Source organism: Fusarium subglutinans, assembly GCF_013396075.1.
Source record: "Fusarium subglutinans strain NRRL 66333 chromosome Unknown NRRL66333_c0000370, whole genome shotgun sequence".
Lineage (NCBI taxonomy): Eukaryota > Fungi > Ascomycota > Sordariomycetes > Hypocreales > Nectriaceae > Fusarium > Fusarium subglutinans.
In genome coordinates, this window is record NW_023502433.1 from 1 (window position 1) to 23,329 (window position 23,329).

Genomic DNA, 23,329 nt, shown 5'->3' on the forward strand with positions numbered 1-23,329 from the left:
ATTAATTAAATATATTAAGTTAGTATAGGTAGCTATTATACCTAAGCAGATTAATAAGCTAATTAACTTACTCCCTTACTGACTTAATGCCTGTATTTAGGCAAGGGGTTAGTATATAAAATATTAAAGAGAAAATTCTAGCAATTAAAATAATATATATTATATTGTTATTAGATTTAAATTGAAAATGTTATGAATAAATAAAGTTATTGCGGTTGAATTAATTGAGTTGGTACAGGGTGGGGTGTTCACAGACTTTTGGAGCATAATTTTAACCTAACACAAGTTAGGGGGGGGGGTCCCTTGCAACAGCCTAGCTTCTCAAGTTTAACAGAAACACTAGCGTGCTCTGTTCCTGCAGCTCGGGCCCTAGTCACAGAGTGCAAGCCACCTTTTTGACTTTTTGAGCTCTCTCTTACACAGGAGCTACAGTCAGTCTGTGTCTGCGTGTGTCTTTTTCTCAACACCAAGACCAACACAAGACGAGATCCATCTTTTGTCAGATAATTTCCAGGGTTCAAGCTCCTCTTCTCCCCGGGGCCCTTGGATGTCTGAGAATGTGCTCCATGCTTCTATCAATCTTTGTTTTCTTTTGTTCTGTCGAGAGCAATTTAATGTGACTCCATCAGTTCGGAGGTAATCTTATTTGTTTCCTCCGCCTTGACAGGCCAAGCTTTTTGCGCTCAGCCTTGCACCGAGAAGCTGAACAAATGTTGACGATGATTTGATTAACATCAGTTGACACAATCGAAATAATAAACAGCCCAAGTCACGCTACCAGATCAAGCTAACTCGCGTGGGCTCGATTAGATGGACAACGTACCCCATTAGTGCACGGTAAGACTTCTGCCTCGGACATTAGACGATCACACTGAGCAGCGTCCGTCGTTTGATACTTAATGAGATTCAATTTGTTCGATGCACTAGCCACGGTCATGCGCGATTTCATATCAATTGAGTTCATGGCCTTTAATTTCTTCATATCGCCAACAGTCCAGTCCGTCCGCCAACTTGAGCCTGAATAACATAACATTTTGCGAGGTTAGCCTGCGCTTCTTAACTCTGATGCAGAATTGACTCGGAACCGTCGGAGCATCTAACAGAGTTACTAGCATATGCGACGCTTCAACTGTTATCGTGTCTGCATCTTACGATAACTCACAAGGGGCCCTGGAAGTTGACTTGTGTCAGCTGTATTTGAGTCGAGGTGGTGTTTCACCTTTCAAGATCTGGCTTCGGTCGACTCCTTGCCCGGACGTGAAGGAAAGGATTTACCGCTGTGTGACAGTTGCTTAGTTTGGTCAACAGGATGGCATTTATTAAACATGAGTAGTTACTGTTTGTTTCGACCCGAAGCCTCCCATGGTCAAAAGCAAACAGCCATGAATAGTAGATCATCAATGTCCGGGCGTCAGATCCAGAAAATTAGACCTGCAAAGTTATCACTTTAGTTGGGATCCATCGTCCTTCCTTGGCGTGTTTCATGTTTATCGGTGGAGGGTCCCTTGAACGTCATCGGTTGCCAGGGTGGGATGGATCTTTGTCAAGTGTCGATCATTCACTGATTTCCCACATATTTCATGTATCTCTAGGGTAAGCTAAGAAAGATCCCACCGTTAGGTATCAACAAATGTGTTTTGCTTCATGGCGGGTTAGATTAGCTTGCTTCATGGCGGATTATATAGTATTTTATTGTATTATATCTAAAGACCTCTTATGAGACAATCTTGACCCTCTACAGGTGTGAAATGCGAGCCTGATCAAAAGCGGTTGGATTCACACATCTTAAAGCTGAATAAAGGAGCAGATGTCATAGAAGAACACCTCAACAGTGGGAACACCTGCATTCTCAACGTCCAACAGCTGTGCATGCGTTGATTCGTGGATGTCAGTTCCTCTCAGAGATGGGTCGTACACTCACCTATACGAGCTTGGAAGATCTATATATATGACTTACGTGTATGCCGTGTAAGCTTACGAGCATGTAGTTAAAGTCTTGAGGACTGTAACAGGGATGCGCCCGACAAGACATACTGAGCTATTAACCTGTTTACAAAGCACTATGTAAAGCTCAACCTTCCCCAACACTTTGACAACTCACATGCTAACATAAGCTTCAGTAGTTGTCTCTAATAAATTAACATATTTTACTGCATACAAGTCATTACATTCGGAAGACGCCAAATTTGGTATCACCGGCCTTGACCTCGTTTCTACCTCCCATAGCAGCCTGTAGACCCAGACCCAGGTATCGTCTTGTATGTTGAGGAGGGATAATGCCATCGTCCTACAAGAATGTTAGCATCGATTCCTTCACACCGAGTCATGAGGATGTGACTTACCCATAATCGAGCAGAGGAGAATGTGGCATCACTCTCCTTCTCAATACGCTCCTTTAGCCCACCGTCGACAGTCTTGCCGACAGTCTCCATTACAGCAGCCAATTGCTCGCTACCCATAACACCGACCTTGGCGTTGGGCCACATCCACAAGAATCGTGGGCTGTAAGCTCGTCCGCACATTCCGTAGTTCCCGGCGCCGTAGCTGCCACCAACGACGACGGTGAATTTGGGTACATCTGCACATGCAACAGCTGTGACTAGCTTGGCACCGTGCTTTGCGATACCGTCACGTTCAGATTGTGATCCTACCATGAATCCGGAAATGTTCTGTAGAAATACCAATGGGATGCCGCGCTGAGAGCAGAGCTCAATGAAGTGAGCGCCCTTGACAGCGGACGAGGCAAAGAGAATACCGTCATTGGCCACGATGCCAACCTTGTGGCCGTAGATCTCGGCGAAGCCAGTCACGAGAGTAGTACCGAAGTCGCGCTTGAACTCGGAGAACTCAGAGCCATCCACAACACGAGCAATGACCTCGCGAATAGGCAGAGGCTTTCGCAGGTTGGTGGTAGCAATGCCAAGAAGCTCCTCGGGATCGTGAAGAGGTTCCGAAAAGGTAGGCTTGGGGGCTTGGGTCTCTGGTGACTTCTTGGGCCAGTTGAGGTTGCTAATGCAGCGACGAGCCAATACGACAGCATGTGCGTCGTCCACAGCCAGGTAATCTGTCACACCAGACACAGAAGAGTGCATCTTGCCACCTCCCAAGTCCTCGTGGCTGACAACCTCTCCTGTCGCAGCCTTCACAAGGGGAGGACCGGCAAGGAAAATGTGGCCCTGCTCTTGGACGATAATACTCTCGTCACTCATTGCTGGGACGTAGGCGCCACCTGCTGTGCAAGGACCCATGACCACAGCGATCTGGGGAATACCCTCCGAGCTCATGCGCGCTTGGTTATAGAAGATGCGACCAAAGTGGTTCTGATCGGGGAAAACGTCGGCTTGGTGGGGGAGGTTGGCACCGCCGCTGTCGACAAGGTAGATGCATCTGGCAGCTGTCAATTCGTGTATAATGTTGTGTGAGAATGCATGGTTACATACGGTAATTTGTTTTCTCTTGCGACAGCTTGCGCTCGCAAGTGCTTCTTGACTGTAATGGGATAATATGTGCCGCCCTTGACTGTGCTGTCATTGGCGACGATCACGCATGTCACTCCTTCGACAACACCCACACCAGTGATGATACCGCCTGCAGGCACCTCAGCCTCTGGATAAAGCTCATGACCAGCCATAGGCGAGAGCTCCATGAATGTGGTTCCAGGGTCGATCAGAGCTGTAACTCGATCTCTGGGGAGCATCTTCTTGCGTGCGATGTGCTTCTGTCTGGCCTTCTCAGGTCCTCCCTGCTGAATCTTGCGGGCGAGCTCCTGCATGCGGCTCATGACCTCGCTCATCTGCTTCTCGTTCTCCTTGAACTCGTCTGATGACGGATCAACGTTTGTCTGAATCCGTGAGATGGCATTAGCTTGGTGCGGAGGAGTGAGATTTGCGACAGCCCGTTTCTGTGAAGAGATGTGTGTGCGCCGACTGAACTGGCGACCGAGCAGTATCGCCTGGCGCGATGAACGTGAGAGCGCCATATCTGATCTGAAGGCACTTTTGATGATTCTGAGAAACCCAATTCGCTTTGGGAAAAGTCTGCGACGAGAACAAGAGGCTCATTCAAGAAAGAAGGACGGAAGATAAGGAAGCTCTTCTTAATTCTCCTAAAGAATGAATGAGTGAACAAGTCTCTAAAGCCGAAGCGCGGGCTACGCCTAAGGCCGAGGCTTGTGACGTCGAAAACCTGGGGTAAGCGAGCCGGCCGCTAAGCCGTGACGAGCCGCGTCTTGGTGTTTACAGCTCAACAAGACGGCTATCGAAGCCCGTGTTTTCCGGCCGCTTTTCACTCCCTCGGTCGTGTCAATCTCAAATCTATCTAAGAAAACAACAAGAAGAAGACCATACAACCAAGATAAGCAGAGAAATATCCTCAACATCTTATTCCTTTATCATTCATTCACTTTGTTCCTCTCAGCCGTGCACATCTTCACAATGGCAACAAGTGTACGAACATTCAGATCTCTGGCACGACCTGTTGTGGCACGTCGGTTCCGTCCAGCTGTCACTCTCCCTACCATTCAGTCTCGCTTGCACTCCTCTAAACACCCCAAAGGCTTCGAAGCCCCTTCAAATGAGGAGCTCGATGAGTTGAGGGAGCGTGTGCAGGAATTCACACGCCGTGAGATCACAGAAGAGGTCGCTGCAAAGACAGACAAGACAAATGCCTTCCCAGCAGAGATGTGGCAAAAGCTTGGTGAAGCTGGCTTCCTAGGCATCACAGCTGACGAGGACGTCGGCGGTCTCGCCATGGGTTACCAGGCGCACATCATTGTCATGGAGGAGCTTTCGCGAGCCTCTGGCTCTATCGGTCTCAGCTACGCAGCACATTCACAACTCTGCGTTAACCAGTTGCAACTCAATGGATCTCCAGAGCAGAAGCAAAAGTACCTCCCTGGTCTCATTGCTGGCACAAGTGTTGGCGCGCTGGCCATGTCTGAGTCTGGTGCTGGCAGTGACGTTGTCAGCATGCGAACAACAGCAAAGGCCGTCGACGGTGGCTACGTGCTGAACGGATCCAAGATGTGGATCACCAACGGCCCTGACGCCGATGTTATTGTGGTTTACGCCAAGACAGAGCCCGAGAAGGCCTCCAAGGGTATCACGGCCTTCATCGTGGATACCAAGAGTGAGGGCTTCAGCTGTGCTCGCAAACTCGACAAGATGGGCATGCGCGGTAGTAACACCGGCGAACTCATGTTTGACGGTGTCTTTGTACCGACAGAGAACATTCTTGGCAAGGTTAACGGAGGTGTGCGAGTCCTGATGGAAGGTCTCGATCTGGAGCGCTTGGTGTTGAGTGCTGGACCTCTGGGCATCATGCAGGCTTCACTAGATGTTGCACTACCCTTCACACACCAGCGCAAGCAGTTCGGTCAGCCTATTGCTCACAACCAGTTGCTCCAGGGCAAGCTGGCCGATATGTACACGAAGCTCCAGGCTTCTCGTGCCTATACCTACACAACCGCCAAGGCGGTCGACGAGAACGGCTTGATCCGCACACAGGACTGCGCGGGAGCTATCCTGTATGCAGCTGAGCGGGCGACGGAGTGCACACTCGACTGTATTCAGCTTCTTGGTGGAATGGGTTATGTTGAGGAAATGCCCGCATCACGATTGCTTCGAGAGTAAGTTTGAAACCCCTTGTTGCTCTCTCCAGTATCACTGTTTTGAAGAGATCGAGGGCCTTGGGCACATAACTGTATTCTGGACTGTTCACTAACAACATGCCTAGTGCCAAGTTATATGAGATTGGAGCCGGTACTTCCGAGATTCGAAGAATGGTTATCGGCAGGGCTTTCAACAAGGAGTATGCGCAGGCTTGAGAGGAAGTACAACAATACAGCATTATACGTGGGTTCACCAATGAAAACAAGCCCTAGGATCAATATATGAGCCATGGGATGATTAAAAAAAGGCACCGAGCCAGCAGATTAGCTCCACAGGTGTAGCTATCGTTGAATCTCGCAGAGCCAGTTCTTGGACGAGCGCGAAGCCGATCTTGATTATGCATGCTATGATGCAAGAATTGCGCATCATGATATTGGCCGGAATGGATTGAATAGCCAATAGAACACAGGAACTAAGAAACAAGAAGATAAAAAATACAAAAAATCCATGAAATTATCAAGCCCGACAAACGTTTGTGAGTCCCACGATGCACGAAGCGACAACCCCCACGCAATGTAGTAGTAGTTCATGGAGGCTCAATTAAAACCCCGACCTTTAACAGGCATGTCTTGGTTGCCATTGGATAATTCTGACTCTCTCACTTGCTGACAGAGTTTGTAGCAAATTACGGAAGCATTGATCAGGAATCCAGCGGTAGAGCACTGAATTATAACGATCGTGATGCATATTTTGTCTGATGGTGTTGAGTTGCAGGCGGTCACCCCCACCAAGATGACATTTCCTATCAGGCTCTTGTCACAGCTTGCAACAATGACAAGTTTCCATTTGTTTCGCTCGACACAGAACTCGAGTGAAAGGCCCTGGTTGATTTTGCTTTTGATAACCTGGCCTGACCGATTTGCCGAGGGCCTCGTGACACGATGATCCGATCCAGACAGGTCGGCCAATTTCTGTTGTTCTCTTCTCTTCTTGCTAAGGTAGTTCCCTCTTCTCTCTCCCGAGTAGGTGAGACATGGGAAATTCCGATCGATCAATGTGTGACTGCTGTCTGTTGTGTTTGTACGGATACTACATAGTTACTTCTGACTTTGGCATGCCGAACGGTGAAGGGGTGCCAACACACCTCGCCTACACACCGAGCATAGCAGACCCGCCACCGACATGTTGAAGTGGTGGCCCTGACCATTCTTGGCTTCATGCCGTGTGCAACTTTCTTTTCTTTTGTTTTCTTTGCTTTTCTTCTCCTCAAGTCACTCTGGCCCCGAGATCATAGGCTATTGCAGCCTGCATATTGAGGCTCCGAAACACCCAGCCGGACACGAGTGATGATTTGCTTGTCTAGAACGTTCAGAAGGGCGGTTTTGATGTCGCAGAGCGGAGCTATGCGGCCACGGGCAGGGATTGTAGAGATAATTGGAAGAGAGGAAACATTGGCTTTGGGGATTGTTCCATGGGTATCGATACCCCATGCTCTCACCTGGAGAGCTCCTTGGTTAGGCGAGTGTTGACATTGTGGGGATGTTTCTGGCCTCCACCTCCAGATCCAAAAATGGAAATCCGGGACAGTTCAAGTGTCAGGGGTTAGTTTTAGTGTACTACATACAGCATCGTAATCGGGCTTCTATAATTTTGGGTCTTCGAGGTTGAATAACTGCTGCCTGTGAGTCTCTGTAGTACCATTCATGGTAGTCTCCATCTCGCTTAAGCCATCGAACATGTTGGAAGACTTTGATGGTATGATTCCAGCATGTTCTTAGTACAGTCCAAGGCTAGGTACTACTTAGGAGAGATGAAGTTAGGTCAGGCTCTTGGGTCCTTCTCCATAAACTGATGCCTAGGGCGGGGTTCCCATCCAGTCAGTCCATGCAATATCTGAGCGTACTGTAATAATGTCTTGGTATTGATGAGTGAATGAGGGGAAAGGAAAGGATGGGAAATTCTAGACACTCAATGGTGATACATGATGTGCGTTGCCAAATTGGATCAACTGGAAGGGATCCGCGCATATGATCCCCGTTGATGCATCATGATAGAATTGTGGATTTATCCATCAAATGTTCGTTGAGATGAGATGAGAGCCGGCCGAACCGGGGGGTGGGTGCCAGGTTTTTAGTGGACTTTGGCGGCTTTTTCTGGTGGAGAGCTCTCCCGTTACTCGGGCCCAGAACGACGAGCGCTACTTACTACCTGACCTAGTACACGAGACCTCAAAATTTTGGGAAACGCGACGGGAGGCTCAGCGTAATATCAGCAAAGTCTTTGTCTGGTAGTCTAGTTCCTTTTACTATAGTCTACAGATAGGTAGGTAATACGTATAACAAATAAATAACAATTGCTTCCCACCTCCCTCAATCATCCCCCTCCACGTTAGCTCCTCCTCCGCCGCCTCCTCCTCCTCATTCATCCATCCAATTGTTGTCATCACTGTTCTCCAATTTGGATCAAAGTTGACTTTGGCGGCATCATTGGCGTACACATCTTTTCCCGCTTTTGTTCCTGGGCGCTAATCAACAGTGCCTATCCCTCCACCATCGACGTCAAGCTTAGAGAGCTCCAGCTCAAGCTATTGCCACCTGAATTCGCAAGTCTTGGGATTTGGGCTGCCACTGTTTGCTTTCATAAAGCAATATCGCCTCTCTCCAGAGAGGGTCTTCCTTTTCGTCTTCTTTCTCTTTCTCTTTTGCGCATCTTCTCGTGATACCCGCACTTTGAGTTGGTTGCTCATTGACAATGTCTATTGGACCTGCTCTGCGCCTTTGTGCGCGCCGAATTGCCTCCCCGGCTCTGATCTGCCCTTCTATCACGTTTGCTGGTGCACGAAAGCTTCACAGTGGCCCTCCTCGCCAGGATAAGCCAGGAAAATACGCCCAAACTGACCCTCAGATCGAGGTCGAGTACCCAGAAGACCATGAGCTCCCTAGCAGTGAGCCTGTCGCTGGCACTGGTGGCCAGTACGTGAAGCCCACACTTCCTACATTTTCGCTTGATGGTCATGTCGGTATCGTCACTGGTGGTGCCCGTGGTTTGGGTCTTGTCATGGGTCAGGGAATGGTCTTTTCTGGCTCTCACCTTGCTCTTGTTGACATGAACAGTGCGTGCATATCTTATGAATAGCGGACAAACAAGTCATACTGACCATGTTACAGAGGAAGAAGCTGAAAGACAGACCAGTCTTCTTATTGAAGCCTTCAAGAAGGAGAATCCTCGAGCTCGACGGTGAGTTCGTCATTTCACAAGCTCTAACTGCGTGAAACTAAACATATTCCCCAGAACCCCCAAGGTCACTGCCCACTATGCCGATGTTTCTGACCCTGAGTCTGTTGAGGCTTGTATCGCCGAGGTTGTCAAGGAGCATGGCAAAATCGACAACCTGGTCACCTCAGCTGGCTTCACTGAGAATTTTGAAGCCGTCAACTACCCCATCGACCGTCTCCGCAAGCTTTGGGCTGTCAACGTTGACGGTACTTACCTCTTTGCGACCTCAGTTGCTCGCCACCTGATGGAGCGAAAGGCCCCAGGAAGCATTGTCATGATCGGTAGCATGTCCGGTGCCATTGTAAACGTCCCTCAGCCCCAGGCTCCCTACAACGCCGCCAAGGCCGGTGTTCGACACCTTGCCGCATCTCTCGCCGTCGAATGGGCTCATGCCAACATCCGAGTCAACTGCATCTCTCCGGGATACATGCTTACTGCTCTGTAAGTGTACTCAAAGCTACCACCGGCAAAGCTGTAACTAACCTGGTCATCACAGCACCCAGAAGATCCTTGATGACAACCCTGATCTCAAAGCGAAGTGGACTTCCCTCATCCCCCAGGGCAAGATGGGCCAGCCTCAAGATCTCATGGGCCCTGTTGCTTTCCTGCTGTCTGATGTAAGTGTACTCACTGGCGTTTCGAAATTCTGAACTGACCAGCGATCCTTGACAGGCCTCCTCCTATGTCACTGGCGCTGATATCCGAGTTGACGGCGGTTACACAGTAACTTAAGTTTCTATGAAACAAAGGCGAACAGGAGTTTGACAAAAATTGCACCCGGATTGGTTAACTAGTTGGGCTGGCGTGCCCGATAGCGATTGGAATTCGATAATGTAACTAATGAGACGAGGATACTTGCACATCAATCGATGTCTTTAAGAAATTGAGCACTCATGCTTTCTGCAACTTCGAGATTGAGATTAACACAAATATTTAATGTGGTCAGAAATGAATTAGCAATTGTCAATAGTGATGTTGGTACATGAAGTGTTGCTTATGGATACATCATGTCTTGAGGATCCCTCTATACTGATGCGACCTAATGGTTCTAAGAATGTTCTATTTGGATCAATCTTTCGTGTTTCCTTGTCCGGGGTGCATCGTTGATAGTGAAATACGATTGGGCATGGTTGTGAACATTCGCGCACTCCGTACTTTTTCTTTTGCCTATCAACTCATTCTTGCTTCGAACATGCATTTCTTGGCAGCACTAGTAAAAGGCCAGTTGAAAATTTTCGTTCATCGTAGCTCATCAGCCCCTATCGCAGTTCAACCTAAGGTAGGATGTATACCTACTTAGATAAGGTACCGTACCGTCAGAGAGATGCCGGTATGTGACACTTCCCGAGATCGGATAGCTGCAGATCAAAAGCCATGACATTCCCGAGTGCAACCCGCCACACCCAGCAAATGCCTGACGGTACGGAGTACTGCCGACCGAAACAGGATCGGGCTGCAGAGAAACCCCAACACGTTCGTTGACACCGATACCATGGTACAGCCAAACAGCTGCCGTTGTAGGTTAGATCAGCTACAGCACACGATCACGTCTGGATGTAACTATCCCTTTGAATCCGAGGCAGCACCACCTTGGTATCTTTTATAGGTCCTACCAATTAAGAAGCTGGTATTAAAGATACTTAAGTTTAGGGGACTAATAGGCTAAGATTTAAGTACCTTTGATAATGCAGGTTGCTAATCGTAACCTTTAGCTTCACTGCTATACCTCCTTAAGGCTGGTATTTGTGGCGTAAAGATCAGCAGCCAATCAATACTGGAGCCTGCCCCACAAAAGTACATTAGTGGTGCTCCCTCGGATTCAAAGGGATAGATGCAGCCACCGCGATTGTTGGGTATCAGTCAGATGTAAGGGTGAAAACTCTGAGATTGTGTGATTGTGCGTGGCCGTGACCAAGGTACAATAGTTAGAATCTGGCACGACATGGCGGTTGCAGGACAGACCTGTTGTAGTACCTCCTAGGTAGGGTGGTAAGCTTTACCATGAATCTGGATCAAGTCTTATCCACGGCCTATGATACTAGATAGGTGAAGAACAGCGTGATACAAGAACAACGTATGTACAGTACCTATTTGAATCAATACCCATAAGTGCCACTGTAACCACTCCTCTCTCTGCCGTCGTTAGCCCAAGCTACCTATGCACGGAGTACGCTGTCTTGAATGTCAACTTCATTATCACTCCATACCTGACCTGACCTGATTTGACCTGACCTAGCCTCCGACATCCGATAGTTGAGCGATGACCCTCCGAGTGATAGAGATGGCGCAATCACCCTGAAAATCAGTGTCGGCCCGCGGTGACCAAATAGGAAGCTTTGTATTGCATTTTTTGATCATCTGCAACCCCTCCATCTGTGACAAAAGCTCCAGTCCAGGATCTCTAACAAGGATCCCCACAACCATGAAGCTTGGGTGTGGCTCACAGCGTGGGGAGGCCTGCCGACTTTAGGCACTTGAAGGTTACATTACCTTACCTTGCACTGGACTCTTGGCCACGTGGGTGCGTGACCTGGGTGAGATAAACGATGAACGAAGATCTCACCGCAAGCAAACTCGATGGCACATAGATATGTCTGTCGAGATCAGGTCATTCACGCCCTCATACAGGGTATGCATGTTTGTTTCCCCGGACAAAGGCCCAGACGCGGCGTGGTCATCATAGTCCTGGCATAAGGTACAAGAGCTCTTTCAAGCTCAAGCTCTCCACAGTTAGCCGAAGCTCCCAAGTCTCAGACTCTAAAGCCGACGTTGAGCACCTCGTACCTCTCATCATTGCCGGTTTCAACCTAGACACAACTCTCCGCACGGGTACGTGTGACGAATCCCGCAACTCCTCTCGGCCGACAAATGCTTAAAGTCTCGAGAAAGTGTTATTACCTCTAGTCCAAGCGTAGAGACGGGATGGCTGGCTGTGAACCCCTCCTTTCATCATCTCAGCGTCAGGTGCCTCCAGGAGCAAGGCGACCTACCTCCGCCCAAAGAGTTCTGAATTGGTCTCGTGAAACAGTACAGCACAGCTTGGAACTCACTTGGAAGCGGGGAAGGGCCTCAGAGAAGCGAAAGTCTGATAAACGAACGCATCGAGTCTGTGCTGTCCCATGTGGCTGATGTGGCCAGTCACACGATCATTACGACGCTGGTCCCTGATTGTTCGACCCCGCCGGGAAACAGATCAGAAGACTCTAAAGAAAATTGCACCTCCTGTAAGAGAAAAAGACAAAAGGGGGATAAAAAGAAAAGAAAGGAAAAGCAAAGGAGAGGAAAGGCAATGAAAGAATTGTGTGGAGGGGAATCCTGGTAGGACTCCCACAACCAATCCACTTAACCAACCAGGTTGATCATCTCGCCCGGATAGAGGTAGGCAGACTTAGGTAGTTTATGTCAGACAATGTGACGGTTTCAGCTTCTGAGAGGTCAGGAGATGAGTTGCAGATAGGTTAGGCTCTGAGTCGTTAATAACCGTTCTGGAACTCGGTGCGAAAGTCATGTTTCGGTTGGGTCGAAGATCGTGCCCGTTTTGGGCGGTATAGAGTCAAGAACCATAAGGGAGAGGGCTCGCAGAGCCGCAAACCGTGTAGGCAGTTACATGATCACCTCTGTTGGTTACGAGGCCAAAGCCTCGAGTGTGGTACTGTAGTTACCTTAGTAGATAAAGGCTGAGAGTCCGGGAACCTGGGCCGTCTCAATTCGAGCTGAAAGAAAGCCGTTATAGATCAGGGTAATCAGTTATGACTAACTCCAGATCTATTGAATCTGTAATAGCCTATTTCATGCCATGGAGGCGGTGAATTCATTCACGGTCATATATCATTCAGGCCCAGAAGGCGGCCAACACGTAACATCTGGGTCCTGATTCATAGTGACAGCTCGCCCTGCATAGAGCTGGACAGTATTGACTTGGGAGTTGATGATTGGTGATATCGCATTTCAGTATTGGCCCCGTGACTTTGATGTTGAGATACATATCCTTGTCGATGCTGTAGGTAACCCCTGTCCCCCTTTGCACCCTACATAAAGTACTCAGCCACAGGTGCGAGATGGGCGTGAGTGGAGGAGACGGAAGCAAGGTCCTTCAGGTATTTGTACATAACAATTCTAGGGAGACAAGAAAGCGTGAGACCTTTCTTACCTTAGTGGATAAAAGCAATTAAGTAGACCTCTCTTCAAGCTTAAACTAGATTTGTATGACTCTTTTTTGTCACTCAGAGTAGAGGTCCTAAGGTCTTTTGCTCCCGGAGGCAACTGTACAGTACACAGCTTGTCAGCCCTACTGCCCATCCATCCACAGATATTCAGTGAAATGTAAGACAAGACTACAGGTGCAGTGCCTAGGTACCGTACCTTAGATCTGTGAATCACCAAAGGACGGAACTCAAGATTTACAGTGTGTAGGTACCTACGTACGTAGAATTGATAAAGGCTACTACACTACATAATCTGGATCTAAAATTGGGTCAAAAAGCCCCAATCATCATCATTAGTCGAGGTCAGCCCAAGTCCATGCCCATGTGAGAATAGAAACCCGTGAGCTCAGGTTCGGCCCATGGAAGGGCACGCACGTCACAGGGTGCCCGCGTGTCCGGTAGTTCAGGTTCCAGTGTAACCCCCCCTACTAGCGTGTATTTTCCATCCACTGCCCTTGTCTTGTCTGTGAGGTGGGTTCCAGAAGTTCATCTAGTTTGAGGAATAAGTTGGTATTGTTTGGCTCTTTTGCTACGAGATAGTTACCAAGCAGATCTGCTCGCGTATTACATATATCAATTAAATCCTGGTTCTTCCAATCCCTTGCGTCATGTCATCATGATATAGGTAGGTAGCCATAAGCTTCTCTGAATCATTCCCAAGACAAGTTACTAACTAAACCCCAGGGCACGTACTGTAGGTACCTAGACCCGGGACAGCCACTACCTTAGGTACCTTCCAACCTTCGAAGCCCCGCCAAGCTCTGCTCCGCGGGTGCCTTCCCAAGCTTCCTAAAGGTCATGAAGAGCTAAGCTAGGGAAGGAACAGCCCCATCGTCAACCCAGATCACCAACGGAAAGAGCTCGAGTTCCAGTCCAGGCCATCTTAAAGCCCATGGTCGAGGTTTCCCATTTTCCCATTTCCCCATCCTGTTTTTACTTTTATTTTATTCTCCAACCTCTTAATTTGACGTCTCCTCGGTATTGTATTCCACTCCATCTCACTTCTTCACACAGAGTCTTACGTCTCTTCTTCCAGCAGCACCTGCACTGTTTCCTCCCTGACATTCGTGGCTTGCGTGCTTGCTTTTGGCTTCTCACTTACAGCTCCAGCACCCGATAGCACCTCAAGTCCACTATTGTCTGTGGAGGGATACCCTACCTACCTATAGGTACTTCACCTACTACTACCTACTCAAGCACAATACTTGAGGTAAGGTACCTAGACTACGACGCAGTACGTACTAGCCTCGACAGCACCTCAGATGAGGTGACAAGCATCCCTCACCTCACCTCCACCAAAGAGATAAACGTGCTGGGCGATAAGTCGCTGGAACCCGGCCCCCTGGCGCCCTGGCTCTCCCGTCGAGGCAGAGGCTTTGTTTCATTCCGCTGTCAGGGTACTCATTCATCAAAATTGGATCATTGTGGCCTGGACCGGTCAGCGAAGTAGCGGCCTCTCCGGAAGGTACCTGACCTTGTTCGTCTGTCTCTCCACCGTCTTTCGCCGCCATCTTGGCCGACCAAGCGGACGGGACTCCTTTTCAATTGCCCTCCCTCCCGTCGTCACAAGCAAACTATAGGAACGACTGCCTTGCACAAGCTTTTTGCGACACACCGATCTTGTTATCTATTCTTGCAACTCCGTGTCTTTTTGAAAAGTGCTGATTCGGCACGGCATCAGCTCCGAAGCTAATCGGCACCGGGTTATGAAGACGTGGGAGTCTTCCGACAACTTGACTTCTACAAAGAGGTACTCTTTCACACCTCGAACCCAGCATCAGCTACCGCCTCCGACTTCGCCGCCACTATTGAAGTTTTCATGTATACAGACCCAACGAATTTAGTAGTCCGAAACGTACCCATGAAATCCAGCTCAAAGTACTCGATATCTTCAGCCATTGTCATCAGGCCCTCCACCGGCTCTCCACCGTCTTTTTCTTCGGTTCACTAGCAGGTACAGACTTTTTTACCTCCGGACCCTGGATTTTCTATATCTTCAACTGTCCATTCTTCTTTTCGTGCCCCTAACCTCTTGACGCGCAGACTTTATTCGTTCCTAAAAGAGGCTTCAACCTGTAGATGTAACAAAACGGCCCCGAACACACTGTTACACTTACACGGCACCTGAACGGCCCTCGATTTAATTCACAACCAAAGCCAAAAGCTAAAGTTCACGCCGAGCTAAGCTTTCTACTGCATCACTCGAGTTTCACTCACCAAAGTTGTCTCGCTTCACCAGCACAAGGTCCACAGTTTATTACTTTCGCCGCTTTTTTGCACACGAGAAGCCAATTTTTGCGTCACGAGCTTACGAGTCACGAGCCATCTCGAGGGTTGAGGTTCTCTTTGCAACGCTGTTTTTTCCCGAAGGGAGATCGACAATCATTGATCCACGCGAGAAGAACGAAACAAGAACAGAGACAAAAAACTTGTATAACCTGCAGCGTCTGTGTGCCCTTAACAATCGCCAACTGCTGCATCTCCCAAGCCAGTTTTGGTTGCCCGATCACAAGACCGTTGGAACAACAACTTCAGCGATCCAGAAGCCATTGACTAGCGAACAATCCTTTGCCTCGGGTTTAAAGCTTCCAAACAACTGTGTCAGTGGTTCACGGCACCTAAATTGGAGATTGGCCAAAATAACGGAGATTGGCTATCGCTATTCATCGAGTGACACTGTGTGCCTGCAATCATTTAACCTCTGTTGATTCCACCATAGGCCCGTTATCCCTCACTTATTATTGAATTTAGCGACCATGCTTCACATTGCTAGTTGTCGATAAACACTTTTACGCCGAAAAATCACTGGGTGGCATTAGCAGCCGTGCGTTGATCACACCAAGTGCACATCCTACCGTTGCGGAGGCTGCCGAAGACTTCAAAATCCTCAGATATGGATTCGTATATGCCTATGATACTGCCAAAGGGCATTGTCATCAATTCCAAAAACATCTATAAAGAGGTTGCTGATTTCCCTTTGGTCCCCCCTGACAAGGTTTGGGAGTACTGGCATGGTAACTCTCCAATCTTCCCTTAGCCATTGAATACCACTCATGCTTTCCTAGTGTATACGACCACATATAAGAAGCTCAAGGATCCGACTGCTTGCCGACTTGAAAACTTTTGGTGGCATGTTTGGGGAAGTGATCGCAGGTTTCTCAAGGGTAGTGCCCTGGCAAAACTCTATGAGGAGATCTCGGTTGGACCAACCTTCGTCCCTCTCAAAGGACCGCCAAATCGATGGGAAGGGCCCGAAGTATGTGCCATTGAGGCTGATCTTCGCACAATGACATTCATGGACAACTAACACGACCTGCCTAGATACCACCCCTGATCAAACAGATTCTAGAAGCTGCTGAGTCTCAGGCAACCTCATCACTGACACAAACCCAAGGGTCTCGCCCTTCAAAACCCACCGACTCAGCGTTAAGAACATTATCTTCAAGTGCCTCAAAGCCGCCACCCGCCCACCCAATCTTGAAAAAAGCCCGAGGGCCATCATCATCGGGGCCTCGGCCAACCGCTCGTTTTGTATCACCCCATGAATCCGCTGATGAGGACGAGATACCTTCTTCAGGGAGCACAGCCGCGACAGTGTCTGAGGCGCCCGTGTATGTAACGGATCCGCCGAAGAAGAAAATGACCATTGCACCCCCCCAGAAACTTGCCCCGTCATCTCCCGTCACGAGTAAGAAAGCCACTCAGCTAAGCAAATCATTATCAAGCGCGGAACCGGCTGTTCGAGAAACCCGGGCTGGAAAGTCGAGCGGGCTAAGGAATGGCACGCTGCAGCGGCCCGTACTTCACGTTGCTCGCACAAACGTGGAATACGACCAACCAGCCCCTAGGGACATGAATGGGATGACCAGGGAAGGTCGCCCATATCCGATGAGTGAGAAGGCACGAGGAAAGCAACCCGCAGTTCCTGTCCGGCCCGTCACATACAGAAACGAAGTCGTCGCGGACGTGATAGAAGAAGAAATTCAGCCTTCATCCCCTAAAGATCGACCTCGAAGCATTCATCGAGAGAAAGGTGTGCTCCCTCAAGCTCGTTCTCTCATAAATCTTGCGAACCACGGATCGCGGCGAGGGTCGGGGGCTTCCTCAAGGTCGACTTTCGGAGTGGGATCGCTTGAGAGTGGAAGGAGTCAGGAAACCCTCCATATGGCACGATCCCATTCCCATGGAGGGTATGATGAATCACAACCGCACAACAACATCAGAGCACCTGGACTCTTTACAGAAGCCACCTCATCGACATCCAACATTGCGGTGACTGGCACAATTCTCGATCAATCCGGGTTTGGATCCTCGTCGGACTTGAGTACTGTCGACCATTCACGACTCGAACATCACACCATCCCCCATGTACCACCACAGCCCTCTATACTCGATGCTCGTTTCACCCCAACTCCTCCTACTACAACAGCTAGTGTACCCCTAGGACGCACAAAAAGCCAGCTAACACTACTGCTTGAACGAGAAAAGGCACGAAGCGGTGATAGGTCGCGATCCAGAAACTAAAATATTCTTTGTACTCCTAAAAGTCATCATGCCACCGTTGTTCTGTGTCGTGGTTAGGTCTCACGACGGCTATGTATACCATTTATAAACAAGGGCCTAGCTTACATATTGAGCAAAAATGCTTCTTTCTCCGTAAGCTTAAGGTGCAGGATCACGGAATGGTGAGCGAATGCATGAAACATCCGCGGCCCGCATATATTTCCCAAATTCTTGCTATATGATGCAGGACCATTGGCTCAGAAGCAAGTACCAAAGTGGGCAAATATGTTTTGGGAATCGTGTGATCTTTTGCGAGAAGGAAACATTCCAACTGTTAATGCTGATATTGATAATACTGGTATCTAATACTAAAGCCATGAAACTGGAGAACTTAGGAAAAAATAGCTAATAGATATTACTCTTAATCTTTTTGAAATCCAAGGTTTGCACCGTATGTTTTGTCCAACCGACTTAATCAGTTCCGCAGGCTGAGCCGCCCAATCCGTTACTTATACCAAAAATCGATGACGCGTTATAGTAGGAGGACGGGATGAGAATTCGCTTCGCGAAGAAAGCGATACTTGAGCGAGTGTGTTGAGTTTCTTAAAAGAAGAGGAACAAGTTCAATGTGTAATGTAGCAAAGCATGGTTCGGTACGAAGAAAAGGGTACCTGGGGAAAGCCGACATGAGACGTTACTAATCATCAAGCTTGAACATCCTGCGCAATGTCCCAAACTTCTTCTTTTTGGGCGTGCCGACCTCTGAGCCGTCAATTGAAGCTGAGACGCCGTGGTTGGCAGCACCAATTTGGCTGTGGGAAGTACTGCGACGCTTGAGGAAGCCCGTCTTTGTTGTTGGGGAGGACGGAGCAGGACCCAGACCGCCAGCGGTGGAGGGGCGCTTTTCTTCGTCAACGACGTATGTATTTTGAGAGCCGTCGTCGAACTGATCCTCCTCTTCATGAGTGTTCTGATGGCCCTGGAGAGGCCAGTTTGCTCCGCGTTTGTGTAGACGCGAGCCATGTGCCTGGCTCTCGCTATTGCTTCGAATAAAAGCGAGTCGCTCAGGGCCTCGTTCCAGGTGCGTGTCCCGACGCGATGCGCTTTCACTCGTGCTTCGAGAGATCTTGTCAGCAGGGTCCTTCTTGCGACGTAGAATGGACGACATGAAACTGCCACGTCGTTTGTGACCTGGCCGTCCACCTGTTATCTCGACACTGTTAGCCTGCGGCGCAATCGCGTCTCGTCCCGATCCGCTTCGATTTAATGTTGCTCGAGGAACTGCGATAGCCGTCGCATTGGAAGCAAGATTCTCTCGAGGTTGCTCTGCCTCATCATCGCTGTCAGGAAGGTCAGGAGAGTCTTGGACACCTGCGCGAGCAGGCGGGACCCTCATAGCGGCGGCAGCAGCATTGTTTGAGGCAGAACTACGCATTGTTTTAGGTACACGCTTCTGCTTGGGTAGTGGTGAAGGAGTGTCCTCGTCACTTGAGTCGACGAAACGACTTCTGAAGGCTGGACGGCCCTCATCCTCATCACTCGAATCATCGAAGCGGCTGCCGCTCTTGGATTTCTTCCCCTTGGACGAGCGGCCAAATCCAGAAACCCGCATTCGAGAGGAGCCTGCATCATTGGACTCAGTACGTAGTGACTGACGCATATGACCGCCCAATATAACTGAAGGAGGAGAGCTAGTGTTGGAATTGCGGCGAAAGGCTGATCCAGTAGGCGACAGAGACCGAAGGCTGAATCGGCTGCTGCCCCTCGCGCTTTCTGGCGGAGGTGCTGCCGCTGGCGGTTCCCGTGTACTTCCTCTCATTGTCCTGCGGAAGCCGAAGCCTTCGCCGCCGCCGGCCTTTGCACGTCGGAAGCTGCTTTCGCTCGAGTCAGATCCGCGGCGTGTAAGGGTTGGCTTCGCCGTAGATCGCATAGTTGGGCCCCTGTCTTCGGAATGTGCTCGACGCTGCGATTTGACCGCTTCCGACGTGGTCGCTGGCTGATAAGACGTTGGCCGACCACCATTTCCCTCAGTAGAAGCAGTATTGTGCCCATTAGCCGCCGAACCATTGGTCCTAAGTGACTTGCGCATCGCAACACCAGTAGTAGCCTCAGGCTCTTGACGAAGGGATTTACGTAAATGCCCATCGTGCGAATTCTGAGGGCTCGAAGGAGCAGCGCCGGATCTCATAGATTTGCGCATTCCTCCGGTATGGACGGGCTCAGAATGACTGATTGTTGAAGCCTCACTAGCCCGCATCGATTTTCGCAGCTTGGCGCCTCCAGTCTGCTTTACTTTCTCTGTAACGGGTGTCTTAGCAAGAGGCTTCTCAACCTCACCGCGAGGCCAGCTAGTACCTGGTTGAATTTGGTAGATTCTAGTTGAGTTGCGAAGCGTTTCTGAGACAGGGGCTTTTTCCGAAGTCCCCGGGGGCTCTTGCACATGCTCTTCAACAAGTTTCTGCTTTTGCTTCGCTTGAGTCTTTGTCTTGAGTTTCGAGCGTCTGGTTGCTTCTGCCGGAATGTCCTCCTCGTCAGACTCCTCCATGGCCTCCTTCTCGAGCTGGCGTCTATCCTTGGGGCTCAAACTTCTCCAATAAGCCTTTGCCGTTTCCCAGTCACTGGGTGTTTCAAGAGGTTTCTGCGAGGAAGTTTTAGTAGGCGTGGACTGCTGAGACGTATTGGTTTCCTTGGATTTTGCGATGGCCTTCTCAAATACCCTCTGAGAGAACAATGATTCGACGGGGCTGTCGACTACAGCGTCAAGGGACAAGAAACCATCACCTTCCATATCAGAGAGATCCTCATAGGCGTCACTATAAATGCTGCTCCCATCCGATTCTTCCGACTCTTCCTGGATATCATGCATCTGTGAATTTGAAGAAACAGCACTGGTGGAATCAAAGGATCGACGAGTTGCAATTGGTGCGGGCTGATCAGCTCCTTTGGGTGATTGACTTGGGCGAGGCTCTGTTGAGGATACCTTGGCGTCCTCGGAGATAGTCCTTTCGCTTGAAGCATCAGTCGGGCCGGCTGGGAAGCCCCCAGGAACATCGAAGAAGTCCTGCGGTGACTCTGCCTGATTTTCATCGGGAATTCGGGGACTAGGTTGTATTATTGAAATGGTTGGTATGCTGTCGCTTGGACTTGACTTCGCCGAGCTGTTCTCAGAGGGGCTGCCAGGGTTGCTAATAGTTGTTTGGGTCTCGGACACAGGCTCGGCAGAAGCTTGGGATTTAGATAAAATCCCTGCTTCGGATTCATCATCAGAGCTCAGGTCACTATTGCTTATATACCCTTGGCCATCAACAGAAGTGACCACAGGGGGCAGTGGTTCCCGGTATCTGGAAGTATTAGCTTCGTTGCGAGAGGCCTGTTCCTGTGCCAAGACCGACCCGATAGCCAGATCACTTGACTGCACCAAATCTTGGGCAGGAATTTTGTGATTTGGTTCTGAAGGCAACAAATCTGTAGCTGGAGGTGAAGCCGATCTCTCCATAGGTCGAACCAAAGGTCGCTCTTCAGGCTCCCTGACCTTCTTCTCGCGAACACTCCCAAAAGAGGGGAGAGCTGGACGAGGGGTCATGGTCTCATCCTCGTCCAGAGTTACTGAGTCTCTTTTGTTTCGTCCAATGATGCTATGCCAAGATTTTCTTGACTGTGGGCTGGCTATTTGCGGTGAGTCTGTATCTGAAGATGGAATAGACTCCCCTATAACAGCCGTATTTCCATCATCAAAGCTCACCCTGACGCTCTTCTTCCGCGAGAGTTCTGTCTCCTCGCGCCCGGCCATACCTGACCAGGCAGCAGACGCATCTGAGCCATCTTCAGAGGGAGATGCATCCCGAGGACTTGAGTACTTGAGTGCGGATTTTCGTGGAGACAAGGACCTTGGAGGCGGCTCGTGCCTAACGAGTAGCTGATCGGTCTTGGGAGCAAAATGGGTTGTACGGGCAGGGCTGCGGGCAGGACTCTCAGAATGCACGCGGCTCCGGCGCACAGTCTCACTGGGACCTTGCACTGGTGCAGCTTCCGGTGACTGTTGAGATGGCGAGGTTGATTTCACAGGGATGGCATCTACTCCATCCATTGGGTGTTCGTTGGCAGGCGCCGGATGAGCAGCATCTTGTGGTCCCTCCTCCTCTAGTTCGGGGTCTTCATGCACTACACAAGGGCGCTTTCTAACCGATGCTTCGGATTTTGTTACTGCTGGTGGGATTGCAATAGTCTGGTTCGTATGTATCGGCGCCTCGACATCTGGTTCTTGTTCTCGTTGAATCAATGTTTGCGCAGTTGACAGGTTGGAGTTGGAGCTGGGATCAGGCTTCGCCTCACGCTTGGTCTCTGGCTCAGACTCAGGATCCGATTCGGGCTCAGATTCAAGGTCGGCCTCTGGGTGCCTAGGCTGTTGTGCCGTCGCCGCATAAGTATTCGAAGGGCTTTGTGGGCTTGCGACTGCCTTTGGTGGTGGTGAGGCTGACTCGACTGCAGTGCCCTTGAGTCTCCCAATAGTTCCCTTGGACAAGTGAGTGCCAGCCCTTGATCCATCGTGCTTTTGCTTGCGAACAGGTTTCTCTGATGCATCATGGACAGTCTGATCTATCATCAAAACTTGTGCCTGAGGAACCATCCGTCTCGAATTGGGGTCGTACACCATGGCATTACTTGATGGGCTTGGAGACTCTGTCAAAGAGCGAGGATACGAGAAATTGATAGAGTTCGGACTGCTTGGCCGTAAATCTGCTGATGCCCGTTTATCAGCCGCAGGGGCGCGACGTACGTTAGACAAATCGTTCCCTGTAGCTGCCCCAAACCATGAACCTTGAGTTTGTCCGTTTTTCATCTTTTGGCTTGCAGTTTGGAAATGTTGCGTTTGCAAGCTTGTTGCTCGTTTGTGAGTCGAGCTCTTCGGATTGGTCTTGTTGTGCTCATGCTGGGGAATCTTGGGCACTGGAGGAACATCACGGGCTTGCGGGGCAGCGACCCGTGCTGGCGAAGGTGAGGGTGATCGAAAGGTCCGTTCTGTCATAGAACTCGCGCTTGGCGATCGATGTAGTTCCCGACTCCTCCTGTCCCGACTTGCTGTAGACGAGACGGAAGCGCTCCTCCGCGCAACTCGTTTCGATTGCACCTGCGATACATTGGTGGGGGTTGTAGGTCGAGCCTTTAGAGCTGCAGCTGCAGCAGCCGATGACAGAGATGGCGTCGATTCACGCCTCAGAAAGGCCGAGGCGGCAGCTGTCGCAGCGTTGGGATTGGCAGTCTCCCGGGTCAACGGCTGAGATGAGAGCGCCATGTTAGCAACGACGTGTAATTGCGAAAGCGATGGAAAGGAAAAGAGAATTGGATCGAGAGGGGGAGCGTTCGCATCAAGGGATAAAGGCCAAAGACAACAATCAAAGACAAGGACAAATGCGGCAAGTCTCGATAGGGCGAGCTTAAGTCAATGGCTTTTGCCTACCAGAGCGGGTTCCGTGGCGGGCGAAAAGCCAAAAGCCAAAAGCCAAAACCGGTTTTATAAGAGCCGCAAGAGTGAACAGCGCAGATGATGAAGACGGCTCATAGCTCACCTGAGTGGGAGGACGATGCCTCCTTGAACCTCCAAACATGATGGGCTGGTTTAAGCTTGACTAGATCGAAAGCGGCGCAAGGCCAGCTCAGCTCAACAGACGGCTTGCATCAAGATCAAGGCGACGGATTTTCGGAGGTTAGTGAGCAATGACGCTGAGATGTGAGTCA

At 49.8% G+C, this 23,329-nt stretch overlaps 5 protein-coding genes across 5 annotated transcripts; 3 read left to right on the forward strand and 2 right to left on the reverse strand.

Annotated features, from left to right (window-relative positions):
- Positions 1 to 2,164: 2,164 nt before the first annotated feature.
- FSUBG_13640 (propionyl carboxylase beta chain) lies at positions 2,165 to 3,979 on the reverse strand (the record flags this gene model as incomplete). The annotated part of the gene is made up of 3 exons (XM_036678553.1): positions 2,165 to 2,287; positions 2,343 to 3,387; positions 3,441 to 3,979. The coding sequence occupies 3 exons, from the start codon at positions 3,977 to 3,979 to the stop codon at positions 2,165 to 2,167; spliced, it is 1,707 nt and encodes a 568-aa protein (XP_036530891.1).
- Positions 3,980 to 4,433: 454 nt separating this feature from the next.
- Positions 4,434 to 5,824, forward strand: FSUBG_13641 (isovaleryl dehydrogenase; the record flags this gene model as incomplete). Its single annotated transcript, XM_036678554.1, has 2 exons — positions 4,434 to 5,626; positions 5,734 to 5,824. The coding sequence occupies 2 exons, from the start codon at positions 4,434 to 4,436 to the stop codon at positions 5,822 to 5,824; spliced, it is 1,284 nt and encodes a 427-aa protein (XP_036530892.1).
- Positions 5,825 to 8,360: 2,536 nt separating this feature from the next.
- FSUBG_13642 (gluconate 5-dehydrogenase) lies at positions 8,361 to 9,617 on the forward strand (the record flags this gene model as incomplete). Its single annotated transcript, XM_036678555.1, has 5 exons — positions 8,361 to 8,721; positions 8,777 to 8,846; positions 8,901 to 9,326; positions 9,382 to 9,502; positions 9,558 to 9,617. The coding sequence occupies 5 exons, from the start codon at positions 8,361 to 8,363 to the stop codon at positions 9,615 to 9,617; spliced, it is 1,038 nt and encodes a 345-aa protein (XP_036530893.1).
- A 6,366-nt stretch (positions 9,618 to 15,983) lies between these two features.
- FSUBG_13643 (uncharacterized protein) lies at positions 15,984 to 17,614 on the forward strand (the record flags this gene model as incomplete). The annotated part of the gene is made up of 3 exons (XM_036678556.1): positions 15,984 to 16,104; positions 16,156 to 16,346; positions 16,412 to 17,614. 3 exons carry the CDS (start codon positions 15,984 to 15,986, stop codon positions 17,612 to 17,614), a joined length of 1,515 nt encoding a protein of 504 aa, XP_036530894.1.
- Positions 17,615 to 18,290: 676 nt separating this feature from the next.
- FSUBG_13644 (uncharacterized protein) lies at positions 18,291 to 22,886 on the reverse strand (the record flags this gene model as incomplete). The annotated part of the gene is made up of 1 exon (XM_036678557.1): positions 18,291 to 22,886. One exon carries the CDS (start codon positions 22,884 to 22,886, stop codon positions 18,291 to 18,293), a length of 4,596 nt encoding a protein of 1,531 aa, XP_036530895.1.
- Positions 22,887 to 23,329: the final 443 nt, after the last annotated feature.